We start from the raw sequence: 23,532 nt of genomic DNA, 5'->3' as shown, positions 1-23,532 counted from the left end.
TCAGCCTGTGCTTCAACCAAAATGTCTACACATTTTCGCAGCAGTAATCCTGCAAAGTTTACAGAAACTCAAGCTGGTGAGAACCTGACCTCTAGAGTCGGATTCCCCACGCGCCACGTGGTGGAAGGAGAGAACCAATTCCCCCAAGCTGTCTTAGGCGTCCAACCACACGTCTTGGCATATTCCCACTCCATTTAATAAATAGGTGTAAAGTATTTATTTAAGACTTGTACTATAGCACGTGTTCTTGCATGCTCCTGCAGAACTTCAAGTTGGAGTTGCATCTAGGGATTAGTAGAGGCAGTAAGAGTCTAAATCGCAGCCTGCCCGCCCGAGGTGAGCAGAAGCACAAACAGTTCGGGAGCGACTTGCCAGGGGCGGGGCCGCGCGTCACGCCCAGGAGCCGCGTCACCGCCAAGCGCGCCGCCGAGGGAGGCGGGAGGGAGGGAGGGAGGGAGTGCGGCGCGGCGGCGCGCGTGCGTAGCCCGCTCCCGGGCCATGGCTGGCTGGGCGGGGGCCGAGCTGTCGGTCCTGAACCCGTTGCGTACGCTGTGGTCGGCGCTGGCCGCCGCCTTCCTGCTCGCGCTGCTCCTGCAGCTGACGCCCGCCAGGCTGCTGCCGAGCTGCGCGCTCTTCCAGGACCTCATCCGCTACGGGAAGACCAAGCAGTCCGGCTCGCGGCGCCCCGCCATCTGCAGGGCCTTCGACGTCCCCAAGAGGTAACCTCGGTGGCGGGGCGCGCCCGGCAGGGGGCAACAGAGGCAGCTCGGGCACGTGAGCCAGGGGCTGCCCGGAGCTGTCCCCGGAAATGAAAGAGCATCTCTGTATCGGCCCAGTCCCCAGAGAGCCGCCCTAGCTTCTTTATCCCCAGTTTTCCGCGTCCCCTCCCCTGAACTCGAGGTCGTGGAAGTTCATGGACGTGGAGAAAAGTTCTTCCTCGATTTCCCCAGTTCTTGGCCTGATCTGTCACAGTCAGGAAGGATGTCCAGAGGGTGCTCCCCTGGGGCTGTGCTGACATCCCTAACCTGCCTCTCTACAGGTGCCTCCCCCACCCCATCCTGGAAAGTTCAGTTAACCAAGTTGTGAAATACTAAAATCTTCTGGGGCACACATAGACTCCACGGAGACTATGTGAGACCTGCCATATGACTTTCTCATATTTTGCTCCACTTTGAATTCCGTATGTAGATGGAGAAGTCATCTTAACACAGTATTCTACATAGCAAAGCTGTCGTTTTCTGTGAAATTCATCATGCTTTTGCTTTTACAACTGAATTTGAAGGAATGTGGTGAGTTCTGATGGATTCATCTAGGTTGTTTTCTGTAGACTTGCAGATGGCGGGGGACTATCAACTGGCCCCAGCTCTCTCTTGACTGTTGGAAGAGGTCTATCAGGGGTTTAGTGTGAGAGCAGAGATCGCGACGTCATTGTGAAGAATGAATGGTAAAGAGATAAGGCCCGGAAGAACTCTTGCTTACAGGCTCACTTTTAAGAAGATGAGCAGATTTTGCCATCCTCTTGTCCTCGGGTTTGATCGGCCTATATTCCTTACGCTATATTGCAATTTACTTTCTGACTTTTGAGAAAGGTCCTAGTATCCCCGGATTTCAAAGCACAGTTAAAAATCACTTCGATTCTTTTGGGCGGGACTCCTCAGCTGTTACACTCAGGTCTGCCTTTATGTAACAGCCAAGAAAGAGGTGGACCTTCCCTGTATTCATCCCTGTAATACTTGGTACCCTGGGCTTCTTGTAATTCTTCTAGGATTGTGAAATAATTACTCTTTCCTTCCAGAAGGTAGAGCAGAACCACCCATGGTGTCCAGGTGCTCTGAGGTGATGGGGCTATTGTTGTTTTCCCCTAAATTGTTGTCGTTGTTTTTTTTTTTTTCTTCAGTAATGGAGAAGGTCCAACAAATCCAAGCCAATAGGGAAAGGCATTTGTAATTGAGACATAGATTTTAAAAAGAAAACGGGAATATTTGCATCAAAACATTATCCTTTGTGATTGCTGCCTCCCTCTTTATATGAAAGGGGGTAACAGGAGATGGGTAAAGTCACTTTCCAGTGACAGGTTTTCCCCTTCCCTCTGTTTCCAGAGGACCTCCCATGACACTGTGCTTAGCATATTCAGACTGGGAAAATAATACTAAAGTGAGTTAGCGCTACCACAGCGGAGTTGCCTGTATGTCATGTGCTAATGACTTGAAAGTCTTTCTTCCCTTGGTCCTCATGACAGACCTGTGAGGGACCTGTGAGCTTCAGGATTCTCACCCATGTGTGCATAAATTCAGGCTGGTTGTACCATTGAGTGTGGCGGCTAGCCCTTGCAGCCTGCCTGGCGGCGTGAGATGCCAAACTCTTGACCTCCAGGGTGCCTTGGCAAGCTTTTGTACGGTGCAGACCTGAGTCATGTCTTAAAAAGTCAAATGGCGGTGGATTTACCCCAGCGGGAGGCACTTTGTAATATCTTGATTAATCCAGATTTTATAGTATTTGGTAACCTTAGCTAATGTGCTTAGGACTTAAAATATTTTGAATAGTTTCTCCTTGTGCAAATTGTAATGACATTGTCAGGAATGAAAATAAAAATTAAGTCGGTGACTTCTACGTTTACAAACAGGCAGCATGGAACCCCGTTTCTGCACATATGGTAGTATTTAGGTCATTTAGTTGGTAATTATCTTCTCCTAAGGAAGCAAGAATAAAACCTAAGTCAGTTCCTGGAATGTTGTTTTCTGTTCTTCAGCATGGGACCCATTGTTTGTTTGTTTGTTTGTTTGTTTGAGTTTTCAGATTGTATGTCCCTCTCACCTGGCCCATGGTAAAGCTCAGATACAGTATCTTCAGTGAGGCCTTCTGTAACTGCCTTACTTAAAATGATAATTCTGCATTCACCAACAGTCCTTCTTCCTCCCTGCGTTCTGCCTCAACCCACAATAATCACCCAAGTGGTTGCTGGTCAAAGGAGTACCCACCTCAAACCATATACAGTCAAAGATTGCAGTGTCCCTACTCCCAGGACTTGGAAAAAGGCACTTCTAGGAAGCAAGTCACGGAAGGAGGAAAACGGAGGAGTGAGTCTTAGCCCAGAAGGCAGTGGGGATTTGAGATCTGCATTTTGAGTCTTTATAAAGACAAGCAAGACATAGGACCTCCTGTAAAGACTAGAAAGTGTTTCGTGAGACTAGAAAAACAATAATGTGTATTTAAACCGAAATTGCCACAGGAGAAGTAGCACCGTATGTGAGGCACGGCTCAGCAATTGGTTTGAAACAGCTGATTCACCTGCCTGTAGGTTTCACACAAACCGGCCGTGTGTGACGCAGGGCTAGGAAAAGAATTTCAGGCAAGCCTTGTCTGCAGGCAAGGGAGTGCAACAGTGTGCTATAAACACCTCCCATTCTAGCTGCATCTAGAGCCAGCTGCTGCCACTGCTGTGCCCTTGAATAAGAAACCTTTGGTTTTCAATGTGCCATGCGAAGAGAGCAAACTATGGAATTGTTGTGAAGATGAAATTTCATAATCATGCCTCTTCCCCTAGTTCTCAGGCTACATCCTTTGTGTCACAACTAAACAGTCTCTGTGTCACCAGGAGATGGCTGTTTTATGTGTGTCTCATTCATTTTTGTTTAGGGATGTTTTGCCTGCATATATGTCTGGGCACCATGTACATGCCTGGCGCCCCTGGAGGAGAGAATAGGGAGTCCTGCCCCTTGGAACTAGCTGGGTTTGATGTTAACCACCATGTGGTGCTGGGAATTGAACCTTGGTCTCTTGGGAGAGCAGCAAGTGCTCTTAACTGCTGCTCAGCCATCTCCCCAGCCCATCTCAAAATATTCAGATGGATATTTTGAAACTTTAGAAAGGACTGAATAATGATTTTCTTTTAAAAAGTGCTTTATTTTGGTAAGCCTAGATGGTTCTCCAGTACTAAAGCCAGCATCCTTCCAGGGCTCTGGGTCCTCTGTCCTCTCTTCCAGGTTATGATACACAGCCCCAAGGGAGCCACAGATGGAGCACACCCAGCACAAACCCCAGTCAGGGCCTTTGTAGTCTTTTCCTCTGCTAGGAAAATGTGCAAGGTACCCTGCTTAATAGTGTACACTCTAAATCCATCCATTTTCCTGCAAGATTTTAACTTCATATGGAATGTTTAGACTTAGGATGTCTGCTTTTAAGGAAGTGAAGTCACACAACCTCACGAAGAAATAAACCAAATATCCTCCCTCATATGCAGACTCTAGCCAATGATCCAGGTGCATGCAAACACATGTACATGTGGCTACGTTATAACATAAAGAAAGGAGAAGAAAAAAGGCTAAATATAAGGGAGGAAGGACTGAATATAGGACACCAGTTATGAAGAAGGATATAGAACTAATTGTTTTTCTAATTCTGCCATGAATTTTTGTTTTTGGGTTGTTTTTTGTTTTTGTTTTTGTTGTTGTTGTTGTTGTTTTTGGTAGCAGATAAGTGCAGAAAATATATTAGGTACTGAAAGTGAAAAATCTAATGTACAACTTCACAGCTCCATTTGGAATGCCCACTCTAACTGTATAGAAGGGCATTCAGTTGTATAGACCTTAGGTCTAGCTAATTTTGGTGTGTCGTAGTTTTATTTATTTGCAAGTTTGGGTTTTTAAAAAAGATTTATTTATTTTATTTTTATGAGTAAATTGTAGCTGTCCTCAGACACACCAGAAGATGGCATCAGATCCCATTCCAGATGGTTGTGAGTCACCCTGTGGTTGCTGGGAATTGAACTCAGGACCTATGGAAGAGCAGTCAGAGCTCTTAACCACTGAGCCATCTCTCTAGCCCCCTCAAGGTTTTTGGTTTTTTTAATAATAAAGTTTATTTAAAAACCTTTTAATGGAAGCATGGAAGGGTTGCATATTCTATGCAGATGTCCCTTCCAGAAAAGCCACCAAATCACCGACCCAGAATAACATCTCTATGACTTTGGTCCCTTATCAAATGTTACAGTAGACTCCTGAAACATTACCAACCCCACTAAAAAAGTCTTCCATTAAGACATAGGCTGGGTCTGTTTACATCCTTCAAGTTCAGGTTCCTAGAAGTCGGCCTAACACACTTTAAGTTGGACCTAAATATTTATGAAAGAAAAAAATAGATCAAGCACCCAGCCCTTCCCTCTCCCCAAAACCCACAAAGCATACAGTTAAAAGCTTTCTTAACCTTCTGCTATGGCCAGAGTGTCCGTCCTGCACTTGTGCTAAGTTCCAGGCAGTGTGTGTTAAGGATAACCTGGAACACAGCTGACGCTGGGTGCTATGGTGGCAAAAGGCTGCCATGCACAGACTTTTGAGAAAATGAGGCCTCTCTTCAGGTGGTTTCAGAACAGTTGGGCGGATAATTCTGGTGGGATTTATCAACTGCAGCTGGGAGCACAGGATGATGGGATTAGATCAGAGTCTGTCAAACTGGATTTCTGGGCATGTGCGTAGGCTAGAGCTATGACTTCTTTTACAAGCATATTCTGGCCCTTGTGAAAAGACTTCTGAGCCTGTGTTTAATTCTCTTTGGTCCCAGGTCATTGATTGCCTCAAGGCAAAGTGAAAAGAAGAAAAGGAGTTTATTATTGGTGCATGAAAGACCCTGGGGTGGGGGAGTTCTCATGATTACCTGAATTGATTTGATTAGAGGACAAAATCCAAGTTGAGCATCTCTAACTCAAAAATATGAAATGCTTCAACATCTAAGACTCTTGTATGTGGACACAGTGCCCCATGTAGAAAAATCCCACACCTACCTTCCTGACAGTTAAACAGCAGATAACATTAAACAGTAACATTCATATAAGGCCACCTTTAGCATATCAGATATATAATGTATTAGTCATATAAGTACATTCTGTGTTTAGACTTGGGTCTCGAGCTTCAAGTTCTCTGTCAGTATATATGCAAAAATCCTAGGTGTTTCAGAGAGGAGATACTCCAGCTGTGGTAGGAAAGGCATAGGAGGGTGGAACCTCAGAAGAACCGTCTCGGGAGCTGGGGAGGTGGCTCGGGCATGTACCCCAGTGGTCCTGGTGGCATGTTAAGTGATTTTGTTTTATCAAATCAACATCATCTCTTACATTAAACTAGCTTAGCATCACTAATTTCATTCCATTGGTTTTGTGCCTTTATGTTTCTTTGCTTTGTAAATAATTCATTGCAAAATAGCTTCATGGTCTTAGTCGTTGGAGAAATAGAATCATAAGGAGTTGCCACCTGGCATTATTGTTGCAACTTTTTTCATATTATAAAAAATTAATTTGGAAGTCTGAGGGGAAAGAAAATGGATCAGGTAGTAAAGTGCCTGCCACGTAAGCACGAGGAACTGAGTTCCACCCCTAATGCATACAAAAAGCTGGACATAGTACATGCACCTGTAATCCCAGTGCAGGGGAGGATGGGAATTACTGACCCGCTAGTTTAGCTGAAGTTGTACACAGTTACAAACGCCCTGACATGTCGAACGTGGGTCTTTGGCAACAGTCCGTGCACGCGCACACACACATATAAATGATAATAATTTTTTAAATTTTTAAAAAGGTGTATGAGACTGCAAAGATGGTTTAGCAGATGGTTTAGCAGTTAAGAGCATTCGCTGCTGTTTCAGAGGACCAGGTTCAATTACTGCGATCCAGTTTGGGATCTAATGGACTTTCACAGATCTCACTGGTGTGTTAGCATGGTCTAGTTCTCATGAGCAGGGAGCTTCAGCTCCATGTGAGAACTCAGGGACCATTCTTGTTACCCAGAGATGAGAGATTGTTAAATGATCCCTCTTCTACTCTGATTTAATGGGTCTCGTGATTTGGAAGTACCATTTGGACTATTCCCACCTGTAGAATCCAGGTTGTGTACTGTTCTGGGGTGTGGGTGGGGCCGGGTGTGGGTGGGGCCGGTCCTGGGACTTGTGGAGCTTGTAGCTGGTGGCTGCCTAACTCTTCCTCCCTTCGCAGGTACTTTTCTCACTTCTACATCACCTCAGTGTTGTGGAATGGCTCCCTGCTCTGGTTCCTTTCTCAGTCTCTGTTCCTGGGAGCACCTTTTCCAAACTGGCTTTGCGCTTTGCTCAGATCTCTTGGAGCCACGCAGTTCCAAGGTAATTTGGCTCCCTGGCCTGTTCTTCGTTCCTGTCCGTGTTCTCTCCAGTCAGGTCCCTCTGTAGGTCTGGTAAGCAGAGGGCAGATGTTTAGTTGGTTCCCAGTTCTCAGTGGCCAAGCCCAGGGTCAGGCTCTGGTCTGCTGTCTCAAAACCCTGTGCTGAATGCAGGATTGGCTGTTCTCCTTCTGATATCATTAGTGTGTGATAATCTTATAAAGACAGCCTCACACACGCTGGGGAAGCTTTGGAAAAACCTCGAGTTTGCATGGATACCTTTATCATTTATACTGCCACAGAGTCATGCCTTAGGGCTCACAGACACTTGACTTTAAAAATTACTCTTGGTAAACTTTTAGAAAGGCTTGGAAGCTGCTGAGATGGATCAGTGGGTAAGGGCATTCCCAACAGGCATGATGATCCAAGGTACATCTGCAGGACCTACATTGTGGAAAGAGGAGGCTGACTCCTACAAGTTGTCCTTTGACCTACATCACACACACACACACACACACTCACACACCCCACATGCTCTCAAGAGAGTAAGCAAATTAGTTAATTAAAAAAGAACCATGTTATATTGTGAGTCTTTGGCTAAACAATGAAACTGAGTAGCAGCGGTAGGGGCTTTATAAAAAAAAGGATTCGGTGTCCTAATGCGTGTGTGCTTTTGATGCTTACCGTGTTTGTGTATGTGTGCCCTTGATGCTTATCATGTTTATGCATGTGTGCTCTTGATGCTTACCGTGTTTATGCATGTATACCCCTTTGTTGCCTATCCTGTTTATGTATTTAGAAGATTAGATTTGAGGAATTTTTATTATTTGTTTTAACATATTCATAAAGAATTGAAAACTGGGTTTTAATTTACTTAAAATATAAAGAGCGAAGTGCATCTATACTGGTAGAAGTTAGAATGGAGTCCTTAACCTTGGGGTAGGGTCATACTTAGAAAGAAACACTAGGGCTGGTCAGGTTCTGTGTGTGTGTGTGTGTGTGTGTGTGTGTGTGTGTGTGTGTATGAATGAATGCACTATCACTGTCCTCAGACACACCAGAAGAGGGCATCAGATCTCATTACAGATGGTTGTGAGCCACCATGTGGTCACTGGGAATTGAACTCAGGACCTCTGGAAGAGCAGTCAGTGCTCTTAATCGCTGAGCCAGTTCTTAACCTGAGTGCCAGTAATACCTGGGAATAAAAATTCGCCAAGCTGTGTCCTTGCAGTGGGCATCTGTGTTGCTCTTTTCAAAGAGGGACTAGAGTTTATGATATTTTAAAAATGAGCTTTTGCTCATGTCCTCAAAGCACTTAATGATGGGCGTGCAGGAAGGTGGATCGTGGGACCCGCTATCTCTCCAAACATGTCATGTCTCTTCTGCTTTTCCTTTGGCAGCCCAGGAGACGGAGTCCAAGGCTTCTCGGATGCTAGGCAAGTGCTTCACTATTCAACTCCAACCCCTGTTCTTTAAAAAAAAAAAAAATCTGGAAAGGAATATTCACTATTTGATGCCTGCCTCTGTCTCTGCCTTGATGGGTGGGTGTGGCCCCGGGGGCCCACCAGATAGGCCTGATCCTACATCAACATAGGCCTCTCCCTGACAATCTGCATTCAGGAGTTGGTACAGGAACTAAAGATTCATGGACCCTGAGTCCTGAGCACCTCGGAGCACCTCCACCCTTTATGGTGATGCCCATGTGCCCAGGAAGGCTTTTGAATGAGGGAGTCAGAGATGAGTGTTGCCCCCCTTCCCAGCACTCTGCCACTAATTTACCATGTGACTCGTTCAGCCTGTGTCCTCATACTTTGAAAGAGGAAGCGTTAGTTCAAATGGCCTCCGTGGCCGTTTGACTCTGGTCTTAGGTTCCACAGTGGGTAAATGCAACCCTTGACTTAACCCTGGAGGCGAGACTGAGTATGCTCCTTCTCTCCTGCGTTGCAGCAGGTGAGCTGGCTCTGTCTGCCTTCCTGGTGTTGGTGTTCCTGTGGGTCCACAGCCTCCGGAGACTCTTCGAGTGCTTCTACGTCAGCGTCTTCTCCAATGCAGCCATTCACGTGGCGCAGTATTGTTTCGGGCTTGTCTACTATGTCCTCGTTGGCCTGACGGTACTGAGCCAAGTGCCCATGGATGACAAGAATGGTAAGTGGCCCTTGCGGTATAGGTTCCAAAGTCATCATGTCACCACGTAGATACTTTAACTGTGATGGCTAAAACCTAGGCACACTAGCGTCAGCAGCGGAGACTTCAGGGACGATAGAAAGTACAGGGCACTCCGGGGCTGTTTAAGGATCATGAAGTTAAAGCTGTGTGGGGAGGAAGGTGAGCCGAGCTCTGAGCAGCAGGTGGGAGACTCCAAAGAAAGAGCCCCCAAAGGAGGGGGCCTCCCCAGAGCTCAGCTGTCTGGGGTGTGTGTGGGTGACAGAGAGAAGTCACTATATGAGATTACATTACAGAACGTGAGGCAAAGGCGCTTGAGGTGAGTAGCTCTGCTTTGAAGAAGGAATGCAAACTGTTCCCTTGCCGTTAATTCTTGGGACGGCTGCCCTCCTAACAAAGCGCTTCTTCACGTGGGGCAGCCTGAGGGAAGAGGAAGACTGAGTGGTTGTGCTAAATGGAGACTGCCTTAAGGTGTCCGAGTGCTCTCCAGCCAGGAAGAGGGAAGCAAGGGTGTGGGTGTGAGAAGGCCGTGAGGTTGGTTGATGGTTTATAGGGAACGGAAAGCTGCCGCTCCGTGGCGCTGGCTAATGGACACTTCCTGTTCCCGTAGTGTATGTTCTGCGGAAGAATCTGCTGATGCAGGCCCGGTGGTTCCACATCCTCGGAATGATAATGTTCTTCTGGTCATCTGCCCATCAGTATAAGTGCCACCTCATTCTCAGCAATCTCAGGAGAAATAAAAAAGGTGAGGTGTCTTCTGGGGCCTCTCAAATGGCCTCTCGCCCACAGAGCTGGCTTTCTCTGTCCCTTCCTTCCTTCCCTTGTCGATATCAAATACTCACTTTTGACAAACACCGTCCGAATCATGATCTTCTGCTTAGTAAAATCAGATGGCAGATCTCCCTGACAGATCTAGCTCTGGCAGTCTGTGACCCTGTCCTGTTCCCACCTCTGGGGACAGCACCACTCACATGTGTTTGATGGGATGTGGAAAACTTATATTAGTATGAACTTGTATGACTCCCAGCTGAAGGAAAGAAACTTGGCTTCTGAGTTAGCCTGGGCTGACTCATTATGGGTACAGTTTGAATTATTTGTGTTTTATAGAAATGGAGGCACAATGAGATTCAGCAGTTTATGTGAAGTTACACAGTGATCAACTGGAAGAGTCAGGATTTGAACTCATGCCTCCTGGCTCTGGCATCTGAGCCCTTGTGTGCTTATGAGAACTGATGGGAAACCCAAGCAGAAGGTTTTTTACATTTTTTGATTTGTTTTTTGGTTTGAGTTTTTCTTGGTTGGTTGGTTGGTTGGTTGGTTTTTGTTTTTCTAATTGCTGTTGTTGTTTTGAGATGGGGTCACTCTAGTGTAGCCCTGGCTGTCCTAGAATTCACTAGGTAGACCAGGCTGACCTCTAATTCCCAGAGATCCTTCTGCTTGTGCCTCCCAAGTGCCGGAATTAAAGCCATGTAACACTCATGCCTGGTTAAAGCTGATGGACAGTGGGGATGTGAGAGGATTTCATACACGGTAGAGTTTCTGTCAGTGGTTTCAGAAGTGGAGCGGTAACAAGCCATCTCCCTTGTGTTTCAGGTGTGGTCATCCACTGCCAGCACAGGATCCCCTTTGGAGACTGGTTTGAGTATGTGTCATCGGCTAACTACCTAGCAGAGCTGGTGATCTATGTCTCCATGGCTGTCACCTTTGGGCTCCACAACTTAACCTGGTGGCTGGTGGTGACGTACGTCTTCTTCAGCCAAGCCTTGTCCGCATTCTTCAACCACAAGTTCTACAGAAGCACGTTTGTCTCCTACCCAAAGCATAGGAAAGCCTTCCTCCCGTTTTTGTTTTAGAGCAGGCTTTATGGTGAAGAACGCAAGCCAGGTGACAGATGCCATCCCTAGAGACACTGAAATGGACTGAAGTACACTTTCGGCAAGAATGTTTGACAGTCCCTGTTCTACTTCAGTGCCAAACAGTGTTCACCAGGCGAGGTGTTGTTCCAGGTGGAGAAGACATTCTGGCAAACCAGGATCCGCTTCCTGTCAAGCTTTACTGATGACAAATAAACAGTGTCTCCAAGCTGCTTTACAGCCACGCTAACCAGGAGTATAAACAGTGTTGCATGGATACATGCATTCTTGAGTCTCTCTCTCTCTCTCTCTCTCTCTCTCTCTCTCTCTCTCTCTCTCTCTCTCTCTCTCTCCCTCCCCCTCCCCCACCCTCCCTCCCTCCCTCCCTCCCCCCACTTCTCTCTCTCTGTGGGAACAGTGAACTGCACTGAATGCTGTGGGTGATCATAGGTTTTTAATTGCCACATGCCAATAAAAACAGGAACCTCTGAAAATAACATGAATGTACAGTATCAGACCCATGGCTCCAGGGAGAAAGGGGTTTGTAGGCTTAGTTAGCATTCTTCATTTTCTCATTGATCGCTCCAGTTATATCCCCACTCCCTCGCTTGCCCTGCAACCAACCTATTAACAAGTTTGGAAACCTCTTTGATGGAATTCTCTTTTTGACACTTGTACTGAAAACATCGAGAAATAAAATATTTTTATATGTATGCGTACACACATGCCCTGGACTGGGTAACATGGAAGGAAGCAGTCTCTCTCGAGCCTTACAATGTTTACATATGCCTGGGTCTGTTTCAACTATGGAGAGAATCCAAAGGATAACCAGGAATAAAGCTACACCTTTGACAGCTTGTGTTAAAGGAAATATCCAGTTGGGTCAATGGGAAGCAGAGACATGGGGTGAAAGACTGAAGCAAGAAAGAAAATACTGTTGTCCTGGCAACAGGAAAATCTCCACATTCCTACAATGGAAAATGTTCTGGGCTGGGATATAGTTGGATAGTCTGACTTCAGCTCCCGGTACTAACAGAAAAAAACTTGAGCCTACTGTTTACTAGCTGAGGTACTTGAAGTTTTTGTTGTTGTTGTTTTGTTTCTTTGGGTTTTTGTTTGTTTGTTTGCTTGTTCGTTTGTTTTGTCTTTTTTTTCTTGAGTCAGGGTCTCATGTAGCCCAGGCTGCCTTGAAATCATTATGTATCAGAGGGTGATCTTGTACTTTTGACCCTCCCGGCTCAATCTCCCAAGTGCTGGAATTGCAGGTGTGTGCAGTCCAGTGCCGTGGACTGAGCCCAGTGCTTCTTGTATCCTACGTACTTTGCCTGTGTGTCCAGCCGCCATCCTACTCTGTTAATACAGATGCCATGTATACTACTGAGTAAGACACCCCAAATGCTGGCGTTAAAGGCATGTGCCACCAGACCTAGCCTTGGGTAGGGAATCTACAGTAGACTGAAGTAAGGATACCACCAAAATCTAACTTGGTGACCTAGTCAGTTTTTTTCGAGTTACTGACAGAAGTATGGGTGAGGGGTTCCTTACAGGAGCAGTAGTGACTCAAAGACAGCTGCATCACCAAGTTTCGCCCCAGCCTGGGTGACAGCTCACAAAGCTGGGAACCTGGAGCACACTGCACAGCCTGCAGGCCACTTAACAGGTTAGAGGGTATCCTCTCCAGGTAGCTCAGTTGATCTCTGCTTCTTCCAGTCATCTTAGCTTGTCTGAGTGTCTCTTGGCAGTCTTGCATGTTATATATTTCGGAGGAGCCTAGTGAAACTGCTCGGTTCTAGGAAGTTCCTGAAGCCAGTGAATTGTCTCTTTCCTGAGTTTAATGAGCTTCCCTTCGGGATGGAATCTGCTAACTCCCCTTAAAACATCCAGTTGCTTCACCTCCCTCTTAGCATCTTGTGCTTGCTGAGCCTCCCTTAGAGCAGAAGGTTTAAATCTTAGAGGAAACTGTAAGCACTTGCTTACAAAACCCATGTCGAAGCTCCTCTGTGAATCCTTTTGTTGCCTCTTCTCTACCACCAATTAAATCATCATTTAACCAAGATTGTTCTGTCTGTTCATGTAAATGAGGTTTATTGTTTATCATTTAGAATTTGCTGTGCTGTCTTTGGGACTAAGCCTCAAAACTTTTCCAGCATAGTAGGTGGATGTAAGTCATATGGCAGTTTGGTCTTAATTCCCATACAGATAGCATACATGATTTTAAATAAAGAGTCTAAAGGAAAGTTGTGTGTTGCTTTAGGATGAAGCTTTACACCTAATGTCACTGAGGATTTGGACTGTGGGATACACCTATGGGACCCTGTCAGTCTGAGAGAGCTGCAGATCCTGCCCTCCTGCCCTTGCTGTCCCTTACACACTATCCTCTCTTTCTTCTTTTTCCTTGCCCAAGCACGTCACCTGTAGGTGAAGGTGAAAGGGGGAATAGAGAAAGACTCAGAACAAGCTTGGGATGTAGCTCAGGTCCTAAAGCACTTGCCTAGCATGCATGAGTCCCGGAGTTCGATTCCCCAACACTATAAAACCAGATATAGTCATGAATGCCTGTAATCCTAGAACTTGGAAAATGGAGGCAGGAGGATCAGAAGTCCAAGGTCATCCTTGGCTACAAAACAAGTTCAAGGCCAGCTTGGGATACATGAGAACTTCTCTCAGAAAAGAAAAAAGTAGGCATGTGTGAGTGTGTGTGTGTGTTTGTGTGTGTGTGTGTGTAAAGTAGCATGGATGTTGAATGAGGCCTGAACAATACAGCATACCTGAGAACCATTCTACATCTAAAGGGGCCAAAACCACCACTGTGTTTTGTGTTTGTGAAAATATCCCAAAAGGGCGAATACCATACAGATTTATAAATTCTTCACATGGATGACTCACAAACAGCTTGATGTGCAAATTCTTCACCTCCTAGGATGTAACGGCAACACTGTCAAGTTAGGATGCTGAGCTACCTAGGAACTGCATTCTCTACAGCGCTGGGCTGAAAGTAGCCTTTGTTTTGGGCTGTAACTCATCCTGCACACTAACATCTTTAGATAAAAAGAAAAAAAATCTTTAGAGTGAGCATGAGTTACTTGTCTGCACAATGTGTTTGTGTTACATTTCTAGTGCTATGTGTGATTATTACTGCAATCTGTTATGGGTAGGATAGACTGGTATCTCCCAGCAGTTTGTGTGTTAGAAGGGTTGGTTGTAGCTATCGGTTCTTTTAAGTGATGGTTGGAAAGCTGGATAGGTAGCTCAGCGGTTAAGAGCACTCGTTGCTCTTCCAGAGGATCCAGCTTCAATTCCTAGCATCCACATGATGGCTCACAATTGTCTGTAACTCCAGTTCCAGGGCATATAACACCATCTTCTGAACTCTAAACATCAGGCATGTGCATAATACACAGATATACCCATACATACAGGGTTTTTTTTTAATTTAAGAGATGATTGGCTCATACGTTAGTCCATTGGTTAAATCATTAGCTGTTCAAATAGACTTTTAATGGGTGGGGTCTAGTTGAAGATGAAACTCTCTGCAGTCAGTCTTTGAAGTGTTTATCTGTCCTTTGGCAGTTTCTCAGCTCTCTGTCTCCTGCTTGCTCTAAGGTGAGTACATTTCCTCTGGCATGCCCTGCTGCCGTGATGTTTCTGGCTCAATATCATGGGGCTTCTCCTAGGAAGATGCATCCACCTCAGATAGAAAAAGTACCAACAGACTAAAAACCTATGTCTAAATCTCACTGGATGAACCATTGATCTGGGGTAAATTTGTAGGTACATGGGTGACAGCTACTCCACCAGTCCCTTAGGCAGCTTGAAGCTATACCATTTCCAAGTCTTACCCATGGTATTCGCACCATAGAAAAGTCCCCTGGACAACTTATGTGTAACTACTAAAAGAGTTTGCCTCCAGGCCAGATGTGGTGGCATATGTCTTTCATCCCTGCACTCAAGAGGCAGAGGCAGGTGGATCTCTGAGTTCGAAGCCAGCCTGGTCTACAAAGCGAGTACCAAGACAGCCAGAGCTACACAGAGAAACCCTGTCTCAAACAAAAGTTTGCCTCCCACAAGTGACTATTTAACCTTTGTATAACCTTGGAGAAGGGGTGGCCTTATGAACCCATGAATCATGGGAAAGCTCCCCGATGGCCTTCATGAGGGAATGTTACTGGGTCTGATCTAATAAGGATCTTCTGTGGGTGAATAGAGTTGCTTTGATTCAAGATGGCAGTGAGGACATCCCACCCATGGGGACAAGCTTCACGATGCCATAACTTTTTGCTCCTACATTCTTTCCACCCCTCCAATTGGCAATGTTCCTTGAGCCCTGGAGAGGTGACAAGGTGTAAATTATTTTCTTCCACTGAGGGCTGAGCATTGAACTACTCCACCACACCAACAGCCATTTAGTCTAGGCAATGTGAGTAGTTATGACCTTTGTAATATCTGCTCCCCTGTGTTAGCATTTTGTATAAGCTCCGCCCCACACTTACCTGGCAACAGCCAGGTATGCCTGACTCACTATAAAAAGGGCTGCTTGCCCCCTCTGCTCTCTCTTGCTCCTGTCTTCTTGGTCCCTCTCGGTCCTCTTGTCCCTTCCCCCGCCTCCCCATCCCCTTTCCTGCTCTCCAGATGCTCATGGCAAGCCTCTACTTCCTTCCCTTCCCTTCCCTCCCCTCCCCTCTCCCTCCCCCTCCCCTCCCCCTCTCCCTCCCCTCCCCCCCTCCCCTCTCCCTCCCCCTCTCCCTCTCCCTCCCCCTCTCCTCTCCCTCCCCCTCTCCTCTCCCTCCCCCTCCCCCTCCCCCTCTCCTTCCCCCTCCCCCTCCCCTCCCCCTCCCATCTCTCTCTGCCCCTCTCTCTTTTTCTCTGCCTTTCTCTGCCTGTACTACCCTCTTAACTCCCCTTCCCATGCCCTGAATAAACTCTATTCTATACGTGTGGCTGGTCCCTCAGGAGGAAGGGATGCCTCAGCACGGGCTCACAGAGGCACCTCCTTCCCCACACCTCACCACATATCCCCCCTCTTTATCTTTATATAAGCACATCACCCTGACCAAGGCCAACAGCAGTGATAATTTATGGCCAGAAACGTAGTGTTTAGAAGGCCACAGTCACAACACATTCCACTAAAAAAACAATAATAGTAACTTCCCCATTGAGCCTATGACTTTCCTCAGACAAGACATTTTTTTTTTTTTTATTTTGGCTTGAAGTGTCAATCCTGGAAAGTAGTTGTTTGTGCGCAGACAGTTGTGCTCCTGGGGGGCACGCATGCCTTGCCTGGCTTGTTGTTGGCATTAATCCATGGAGCCAGCCCACAGCTGAGCAGGACCATTGTTCCCCTCAGCAATTGGCAGAGTATCTTACAGCACTGTGAAAGCCAGCTGTCAGTGAGGAAACTTCTGTTTCTGTGTCAGGTGGATTATCCAGAACCTTCAACCAGAGCGTGCAAGGTTTGCAACAATAGAGACGTACTGTCTAGCTCTGTGTGCAGACAGCAGCAGCGGTAGCCTGTGTTCTGTGTAGAGTGGGTGGCCCCAAAGCCTCCCTTGCTGATAGCTGTAGTTAAGTAACCTGCACCCGGCACTGGGATGTTCAATTCCACAATCCTACGGCATCTAGGTGTCCCTTTTTTTTTTTTTCTCGAGACAGGGTTTCTCTGTGTAGTCCTGGCTGTCCTGGAACTCACTCTGTAGACCAGGCTAGCCTTGAACTCTCAAACTCAGAAATCCGCCTGCCTCTGCCTCCCAAGTGCTGTGATTAAAGGCGTGCGCCACCACTACCCAGCTAGGTGTCCGTTAAATCCAGCCAGAGTGCTTCTGTTTTTAAACCCTTTAACTGCTGTTCTTCCGAATAGCATTGTATAATGAAATATTTTCTCGAAGGTTGAGCAGGCTCTCTGAAGGTCCTTGGCTGTCGGTTCTAAGGAAGTGTGAATTTGGTCTTGGAATTCAGCAGCTATGAGGATACTTACAAAAAACGTTAGCAGGGTCCAATTCAACATGGAAAGACCCCCTTGTGTGCATTTGTTGTTCTTTCAAAAGAGCAGTATTGGGCACAGCAGCTCAGACCAGAATCTCGTCAGCCCATTTAACCCTTCACAATCCAGTCAGTTTCTGTGAGCTGTCTAACCTCACCGGCTACCTCTGGCCGTTAGCAACTTAGGTTCGACAAATAATCTTGTCATTTTACAGGCTAATTTTGCCCAAGCATGTGGCCGTTCCTATAGCTGACACCTCAAAGAAAACTCCCTGACAGGTGTTACATGAAGCGTGAATATCAGGTGAGCCGTCCTCTATTTTCTCATCTCTGTGAGAGGTTTCCTGGGCTCACAATTTTAAGGGAGATAAGTCTTTATGGTGGGGAAGACAAAGTGTCAGGTGGCTCTGTAATAGTGGAAACACTCGGAGGCAGATGCCTGTTTGCCATGTAGCAGATGAGAAACCAGGGAAGACAGGAAGCAAGCCTGACTGTCAGCCTCAAAGCCTGCCCCAATCCCTGACCTCTACCGAGGAGGTTCTATCACTTAAAGGTTCTACAGCCTCTCAAGACATCACCAGCAGCTGGGGACCACGTGTTTAAGTACTTAATCCCAGCGAAGGCAGGCAGATCTCTGAGTTCAAAGATAGCCTTGTCTACAGAGTAGGTTCCAGGACAGCCAGAACTACACAGAATCCTATCTCAAAAAACCAGTAACTAACTAAATAACTAACTAAATAAATAATACATGAGCCCCCAGGAACACTTCACATTGAAAACATAGTACACCTGTACTGTCTGGTTTTGTGTGTCAACTTGACACAAGCTGGAGTTATCACAGAGAAAGGAGCCTCCATGCTCCTTGGTAAAAAAAAATTTAAAAAGACATGTGACTGATTTTGAGCTGTCTGCTCAGTGAGGCAAGAGATCTTGTGGGGTAAGAACTGGAGACTCCAAGCTGAAATGCAGATTTGCTGGTTCCTGCTAGTGTTCAGAGCACTTGGGTATGGATGTTGGCACAGCCCTCCAAAGCACAGGGGCCAGCTCTGGAATTTCAGGCACACAACAGCATTGGGGAAATGCCTCCATAAGATCCAGCTGTAAGGTGTTTTTTCAATTAGTGATCAAGGGGGGAGGGCCCAGCCCATTGTGGGTGGTGCCATCCCTGGGCTGGTAGTCTTGGGTTCTATGAGCAAGCCAGGGAAAGCAAGCCAGTAAGCAGCATCCCTCAATGGCCTCTGCATCAGCTCCTGCCTCCAGGTCCCTGCCCTGACTTCCTTTGGTGATGAACAGCAGTATGGAAGTGTAAGCTGAATAAACCCTTTCCTCCCCAGTTGCTTCTTGGTCATGTTTTGTGCAGGAATGCAAATCCTGACTAAGACAGCACCCCAAATCAAACTTCTTACAGGAAAGAAATGCACACAAAGTATTCTGTAGGGAGGGGCAATAGTTGCCTCATCCAGGACTGGTGCAATCCTCACCTGAACCATTCTGTCTTCTCCATGTGCAGCCACTGACTGCCATGGCCCCTGTGCTTTGGAGGGCTGTGCCAACATCCATACCCAAGTGCTCTGAACACTAGCAGGGACCAACAAACCTGCATTTCAGCTTGGAGTCTCCAGTTGCTGGGCACTCTGCTACATTTTCACACTGTTGGAGGGGTAGTTCTTACCCCACAAGATCTCTTGCCTCACTGAGCAGACAGCTCAAAATCAGTCACATGTCTTTTTAAAAATTTTTACTGTGTGTGTGTACACACATATACATACACACACATGGGCACATGTGTGTGCATGCATATAGCAGTCAGAAGACAATCTAGGGTACCATTCTCCAGGCGTCATCCACCCTGGTTTTTGAGATAGGATCCCTAACTAGCCTGCAACTTGCCTATCTATGCTAGCTTCTCCGAGAGCCTTGGGACTCTGCTTTTTTTTTTTCCTTTTTCTTTTCTCCCCACCCCCAACAGCTCTGGAATTTCAGGCACACAACAGCATACCCAGCTTTTGTTTTTTAACATGGGTTCTACATATGAAACTCAGGTCCTCATACTTACAACAAGGCAGGCACCTTACCAACTGGAGCATCCTTCCAATCTCCAGTAGCATGTCTTATCAACCAGACCACACAACTGCTGCCACAGTAAGATGGCAAGCCTTCCCACCCCAGGAAGACCATAGCTGTCCCACAATCCCTCTCATCCGCTAGAGACAGTCCACTGCTGCTGACCTTGATTCTGTCAGTCCATGTTCAGGCACCAGACCACAGAACGACGTAAAGAAATGTGTATTCTTCTAGTGAAAGAGGGTACCAACAGACCAAAAAATTTACATTGTCCAAGTCTAGATGATAAGTCTCTTGTGGTTACCCACCAGGGTAAAGGCGACTGAGTCAAAGGCAGCTATATCACCAGGAAGTCCCTTGGGTAGCTTATAGGTGGCCATCCCACCGAAGAGTCTCACAGCAGCAAAGATGCTCGTGGGAAGCTACGCTACAGAAGCTGCACTATGCCGCCATATAGCATAGATGATGCATGAAACCTCGCTGGTGAGTCATCTGGGCAATTTACAGGCAGCTAGAGTACCAAGGAGCCTCTTATGCTGACCCCTGATTTTAACCACTTCTGTAACTTCAGGAGAGACAGGGGGGTCTTTTAAGTCTTAATGCATTATATGAGCTTCCGGCTTCCTCTGTGAGGGAGCAATAACCTCTGTGAGGGAGCATTAATAGGACCAATCTCATGAGCTTCTCTGATTCAAGAGAGTAATGATCATGACCATCCTGGAGGAAACAGCTACATAACACTCACGGTAGGCCTGACAGCCACGAAGCCAGCTAACGATGGACGGAAAGCTTGGAAACGTGCAGAAATGTGTGTGTGTGTGTGTGTGTGTCTGTGTGTCTGTGTGTGTATATATATATATAACTGTAATATATATATATATATATATATATATATATATATATATATATATATACTCTTTCTTCTTTAATTCGGTGGGGAGGGGTGGATTGGGGAACGAGGGAGGGGAAGGGCGTAATATATGAGAGAAGAATGCAATTTTTTTTTTTTAAAAAGGGGGGATGTGTAGAGGGGAGAAAGAAATCCAGTTTGGTTTGTGTGTAGGAAAATGTCACTCTCAAACACTATGGCTGGGTGAATTCATTAACTCGCTTGACTTCTTGCCCTCCCACATACACACAATGCTTTTATTGATTCTCTAGGAGTTTCACATCATGCACATCATGTGACCTCCCCTCACCTCAAAAAAGGAAAAATAAAAATAAGAAAAAAAAGTCTAATTTGTGTGCTGTTGATATACTCCCTGGAGCATGGTCTAACTCCCATTGGCCTGCCCCTTAAGCCCTTCCTCTCCTGCTCCCCCACCAGAAACCGTCATTGTGGAGAGCTACACTTCAGCTTCCGCGCCACACATTTTAAGAGTTCTTCTTGGTGACTTCCTGTCTAGGCTGTTACTTTGAGGTGGGGAGGCTTGGGGTGTGTGTATGTGTGTAGGGGTTGTCACAAAGCCTTCCATGTCCTTTCCTCTCAATGTGTGTCTGCAGTCACCAATATCACAGCAATATCACGTCATAGCTCTTTACAGTCAGTAAAAGCATGGAGCCTCCACACAGTTTCTAGTGACCGCACAGACCACAGTCCCTTGCTGTAGCAGGACCATGGACCCAGACATGGCCTTTTAGAGGCTGCTGGGACCACAGATATCAACATGGCCTCAGTTGGAGCACAGGTCATTCACGTCAATATGACTCTCAGCAGCAAGGCCCACCGACAGCTGCGTGGCTTCAGGTTGCAGCACAGGCCTTTGGTGCAACACGGGCCACAGTCATCAACACAGACCCCAGCCATAGCAGGATCATGGACCCAGACAAGGGCTCAGCAGCAGCATGGAGTCGGACATCACCATGACCTCAGGAGGCCCTGTTGGCTCCTGAACCCTCAGGGCTGCTGGCACCAGCATGGCATACAGACACCTACGTGACTTCAGGCTGCAGCACAGACCATGCATGTCCTCGGTGGTAACAAGTGCCACAGATGTCAACCTAGTCCCCAACAGGAGATGTAGCCTGCCAGCCCTCCAACTTCTTTCTATAATTAGTTTAACCTAAGTTTTTCTAAGAAATGGACAAGACATGGTGGACGTGACAGTGATCCATAAGTAATGCACGTGACACACTTTATCCATTTTTTTTTCTCTAATAGCAAATCTCTCCTAGAAAGCCATGTATCAATTTCAGGCAAAGGAAGATTTAGTTATTCAAGTGAGAACTGAATTATGAAGTCCTCCTGGGGAAGCTGAGAAAACAGTTCAGTCAGTAAAATGCTCACTACACAAGTGTGTTGGATCTACAGTGCCCACGTAAGAAGCCTGGTATGAACAAGCGCATCTGTAACCCCAGGGCTGGGGTGGGGAGAAGCAGCAGAGCCCCAAGTCTGGTCCCAGGACCCACATGGTGGAAGGAGAAAGCTCACTTCCACAAGTTGTCCTCTGCCGTCCACATATGAGCTGTGATGTGCCCCTCTCCCAAATAAGTAAATGTAAATTTTATTTTAAGAAAAGATTAAATGTGGTTTATTATTGCTTTGTAAAAAACAGTCATTGTTTGGGTGTTTAGACTACTAAGTATCTTGAAATCATTTTGAGAAAGAATCAAAACTGAACGGTCAAAGAAGTATTTTTATCAATAGGGGCCAGTAGACCTATAATAGCACCCACATTTAAAAAAAAAAAAAACAGGTTCTCATAATAGGAATGCAGTATTTATGGGAGACTGAGAGAAACCTCTCCAGAATGTTAGCATTAAAATGTGTCTGTTGAAGAGAACAGTGATTGGTCTTCAACTTGAAGACTCTAACTTTAGCATTTGTTCTCATATAAACTAAACTGAAAAAGGTCAGCGTTTTGAGATTTCTTGTCTCCTGACCTGGAGACCTGCTCCCAGTGGCCTGCTGGCCCCCCCCCGTCATGACCTTTCTGCTCTGTGGATTGTATACAATGTTTGAGGTTTAAAAATAACCACACTGGAGAAATCACATGACCCAGTAAGAGGGTAGGAACGTAGCTTGTGACTCAGCTATGAGGACAGAGTTTTAGTGCAACTCTGGCCCACCCTGAGAGATTATAAAAATTGGGTTTTAATTCATCAGGATTAGCCACTGTTTCATCCTTCCTTCCCACCTACTTGTGACCAGATCCTACCTCCAATTCATCTTTCTCCCTTTTCATCTGAAATTGTCTGTACAGTTTCCTTTTGTGATTTTGCTTTTAAGGTGTGGAAGCAAGTCCACAAGATGGCTCAGAGGGTAAAGGTGCTTTCTCCCAAGCCTGATGACCTGAGGACCCACCCACATGGTGGAAAGACAGAGCCATCTCCTGTAAGTAGTCCCTCTGGCCTCCACACTCTGTGTGAGCACACGCATACAGATACAAATAAATATACAAATGTAATTTTAAAAAGAAGACATGATGCAAGAAAGTCTAGGTAGATTTTAGGATAATCATATAACCGGAACATAAAGCATGTGATATGAAGAGGCAGAGAGGGGAATGGTTCCCTTCCCACAGGACACCTTCTGCTAGGAATGTCCTGTGAGACCATGCTAAAAAGCAGGCAGACGGATGAAACCACGGAACCTAAGACTTTTTAAAAACTAATTTATCAACCTACTGCAGCTTACCAAAGTCACCCTGAGTGCCTCATTTGTGATGTGACTTAGCTGCGTCTCTGACAAGCTTGTTCTCTCTGAGTGCATCGCACACCGTCGCACGTCTATCCTCCAGGCGTGTTCTTTGTGTGCTAGAATTACAAAGCACACTAGACAGAGTTTCCTCTGTCCATGATTAGGGTTTAACGGGGTTCAGTACTTTTCCCTCTGAGAACAACTTCAGATTGGCAAGTGGTTAGGTTTTGTTTCTGTTTTGTTTTGTTTTGTTTTTCAGGGAGGACATGAAATTTTTTAAAACAACAAAAAAATACATATTAATTTCATTCCATTCGCTGAATGGCAGCCCCTGCAAGGTCTGTCATAGGATGTGATTGCTTAGAAACAGAAGTGTCTGAGGGTGTGTCAGAAGGAATAAGTAACATGTGACTTGCCATACGTAATTCTTGCATTCATAAAATACACTCTGATATTAAGATCAGGAAGGCATTTGAAGGCCGATGGCTTAGATGGGCACAGCACTTGTGTGAGGATTTGAATTTGGGAACCCAGAACACACAAAAGGCAACTGAGGTAGGGTGTCTGTAATCTCAGTACTCCTAAGACAAGATGGGAAATGGGAGAATCCCCAGAAACCCACTGGTCAACTAGCCTAGCATACCCTGTGACAAGCAATGAGGGCTCTCCCTCTCCCTCTCCCTCTCCCTCTCCCTCTCCCTCTCCCTCTCCCTCTCCCTCT

The 23,532-nt window shown here is 46.2% G+C and overlaps 1 protein-coding gene across 2 annotated transcripts; it reads left to right on the top strand.

The window, feature by feature from the left end:
* Positions 1-498: 498 nt before the first annotated feature.
* LOC114616618 (polyprenol reductase) lies at positions 499-11,408 on the top strand. Of its 2 annotated transcripts, none has more exons than XM_028762043.1 (6): positions 499-719; positions 6,977-7,119; positions 8,516-8,551; positions 9,066-9,260; positions 9,889-10,023; positions 10,872-11,408. In XM_028762043.1, exons 1-6 carry the CDS (start codon positions 499-501, stop codon positions 11,129-11,131), a joined length of 990 nt encoding a protein of 329 aa, XP_028617876.1. In that variant the 3' UTR covers positions 11,132-11,408. The 2 variants fall into 2 exon arrangements, with proteins under 2 accessions (XP_028617876.1, XP_028617874.1); XM_028762041.1 differs by having other exon boundaries at positions 9,063-9,260.
* Positions 11,409-23,532: the final 12,124 nt, after the last annotated feature.

Source organism: Grammomys surdaster, unplaced genomic scaffold, assembly GCF_004785775.1.
Source record: "Grammomys surdaster isolate TR1022 unplaced genomic scaffold, NIH_TR_1.0 332706, whole genome shotgun sequence".
Lineage (NCBI taxonomy): Eukaryota > Metazoa > Chordata > Mammalia > Rodentia > Muridae > Grammomys > Grammomys surdaster.
The sequence above is the reverse complement of the archived record's forward strand: the minus strand, read 5'-3'. Positions and strand labels throughout refer to the sequence as shown.

Bases quoted from the DNA above. Each gene is read 5' to 3' on its own strand.
- LOC114616618 (XM_028762041.1), top strand. From the start codon at position 499: ATGGCTGGCTGGGCGGGGGCCGAGCTGTCGGTCCTGAACCCGTTGCGT. The intron at 720-6,976 runs GTAACCTCGGTG...CTCCCTTCGCAG, and splicing joins GCCTTCGACGTCCCCAAGAG to GTACTTTTCTCACTTCTACA. The intron at 8,552-9,062 runs GCAAGTGCTTCA...CCTGCGTTGCAG, and splicing joins CAAGGCTTCTCGGATGCTAG to CAGGTGAGCTGGCTCTGTCT.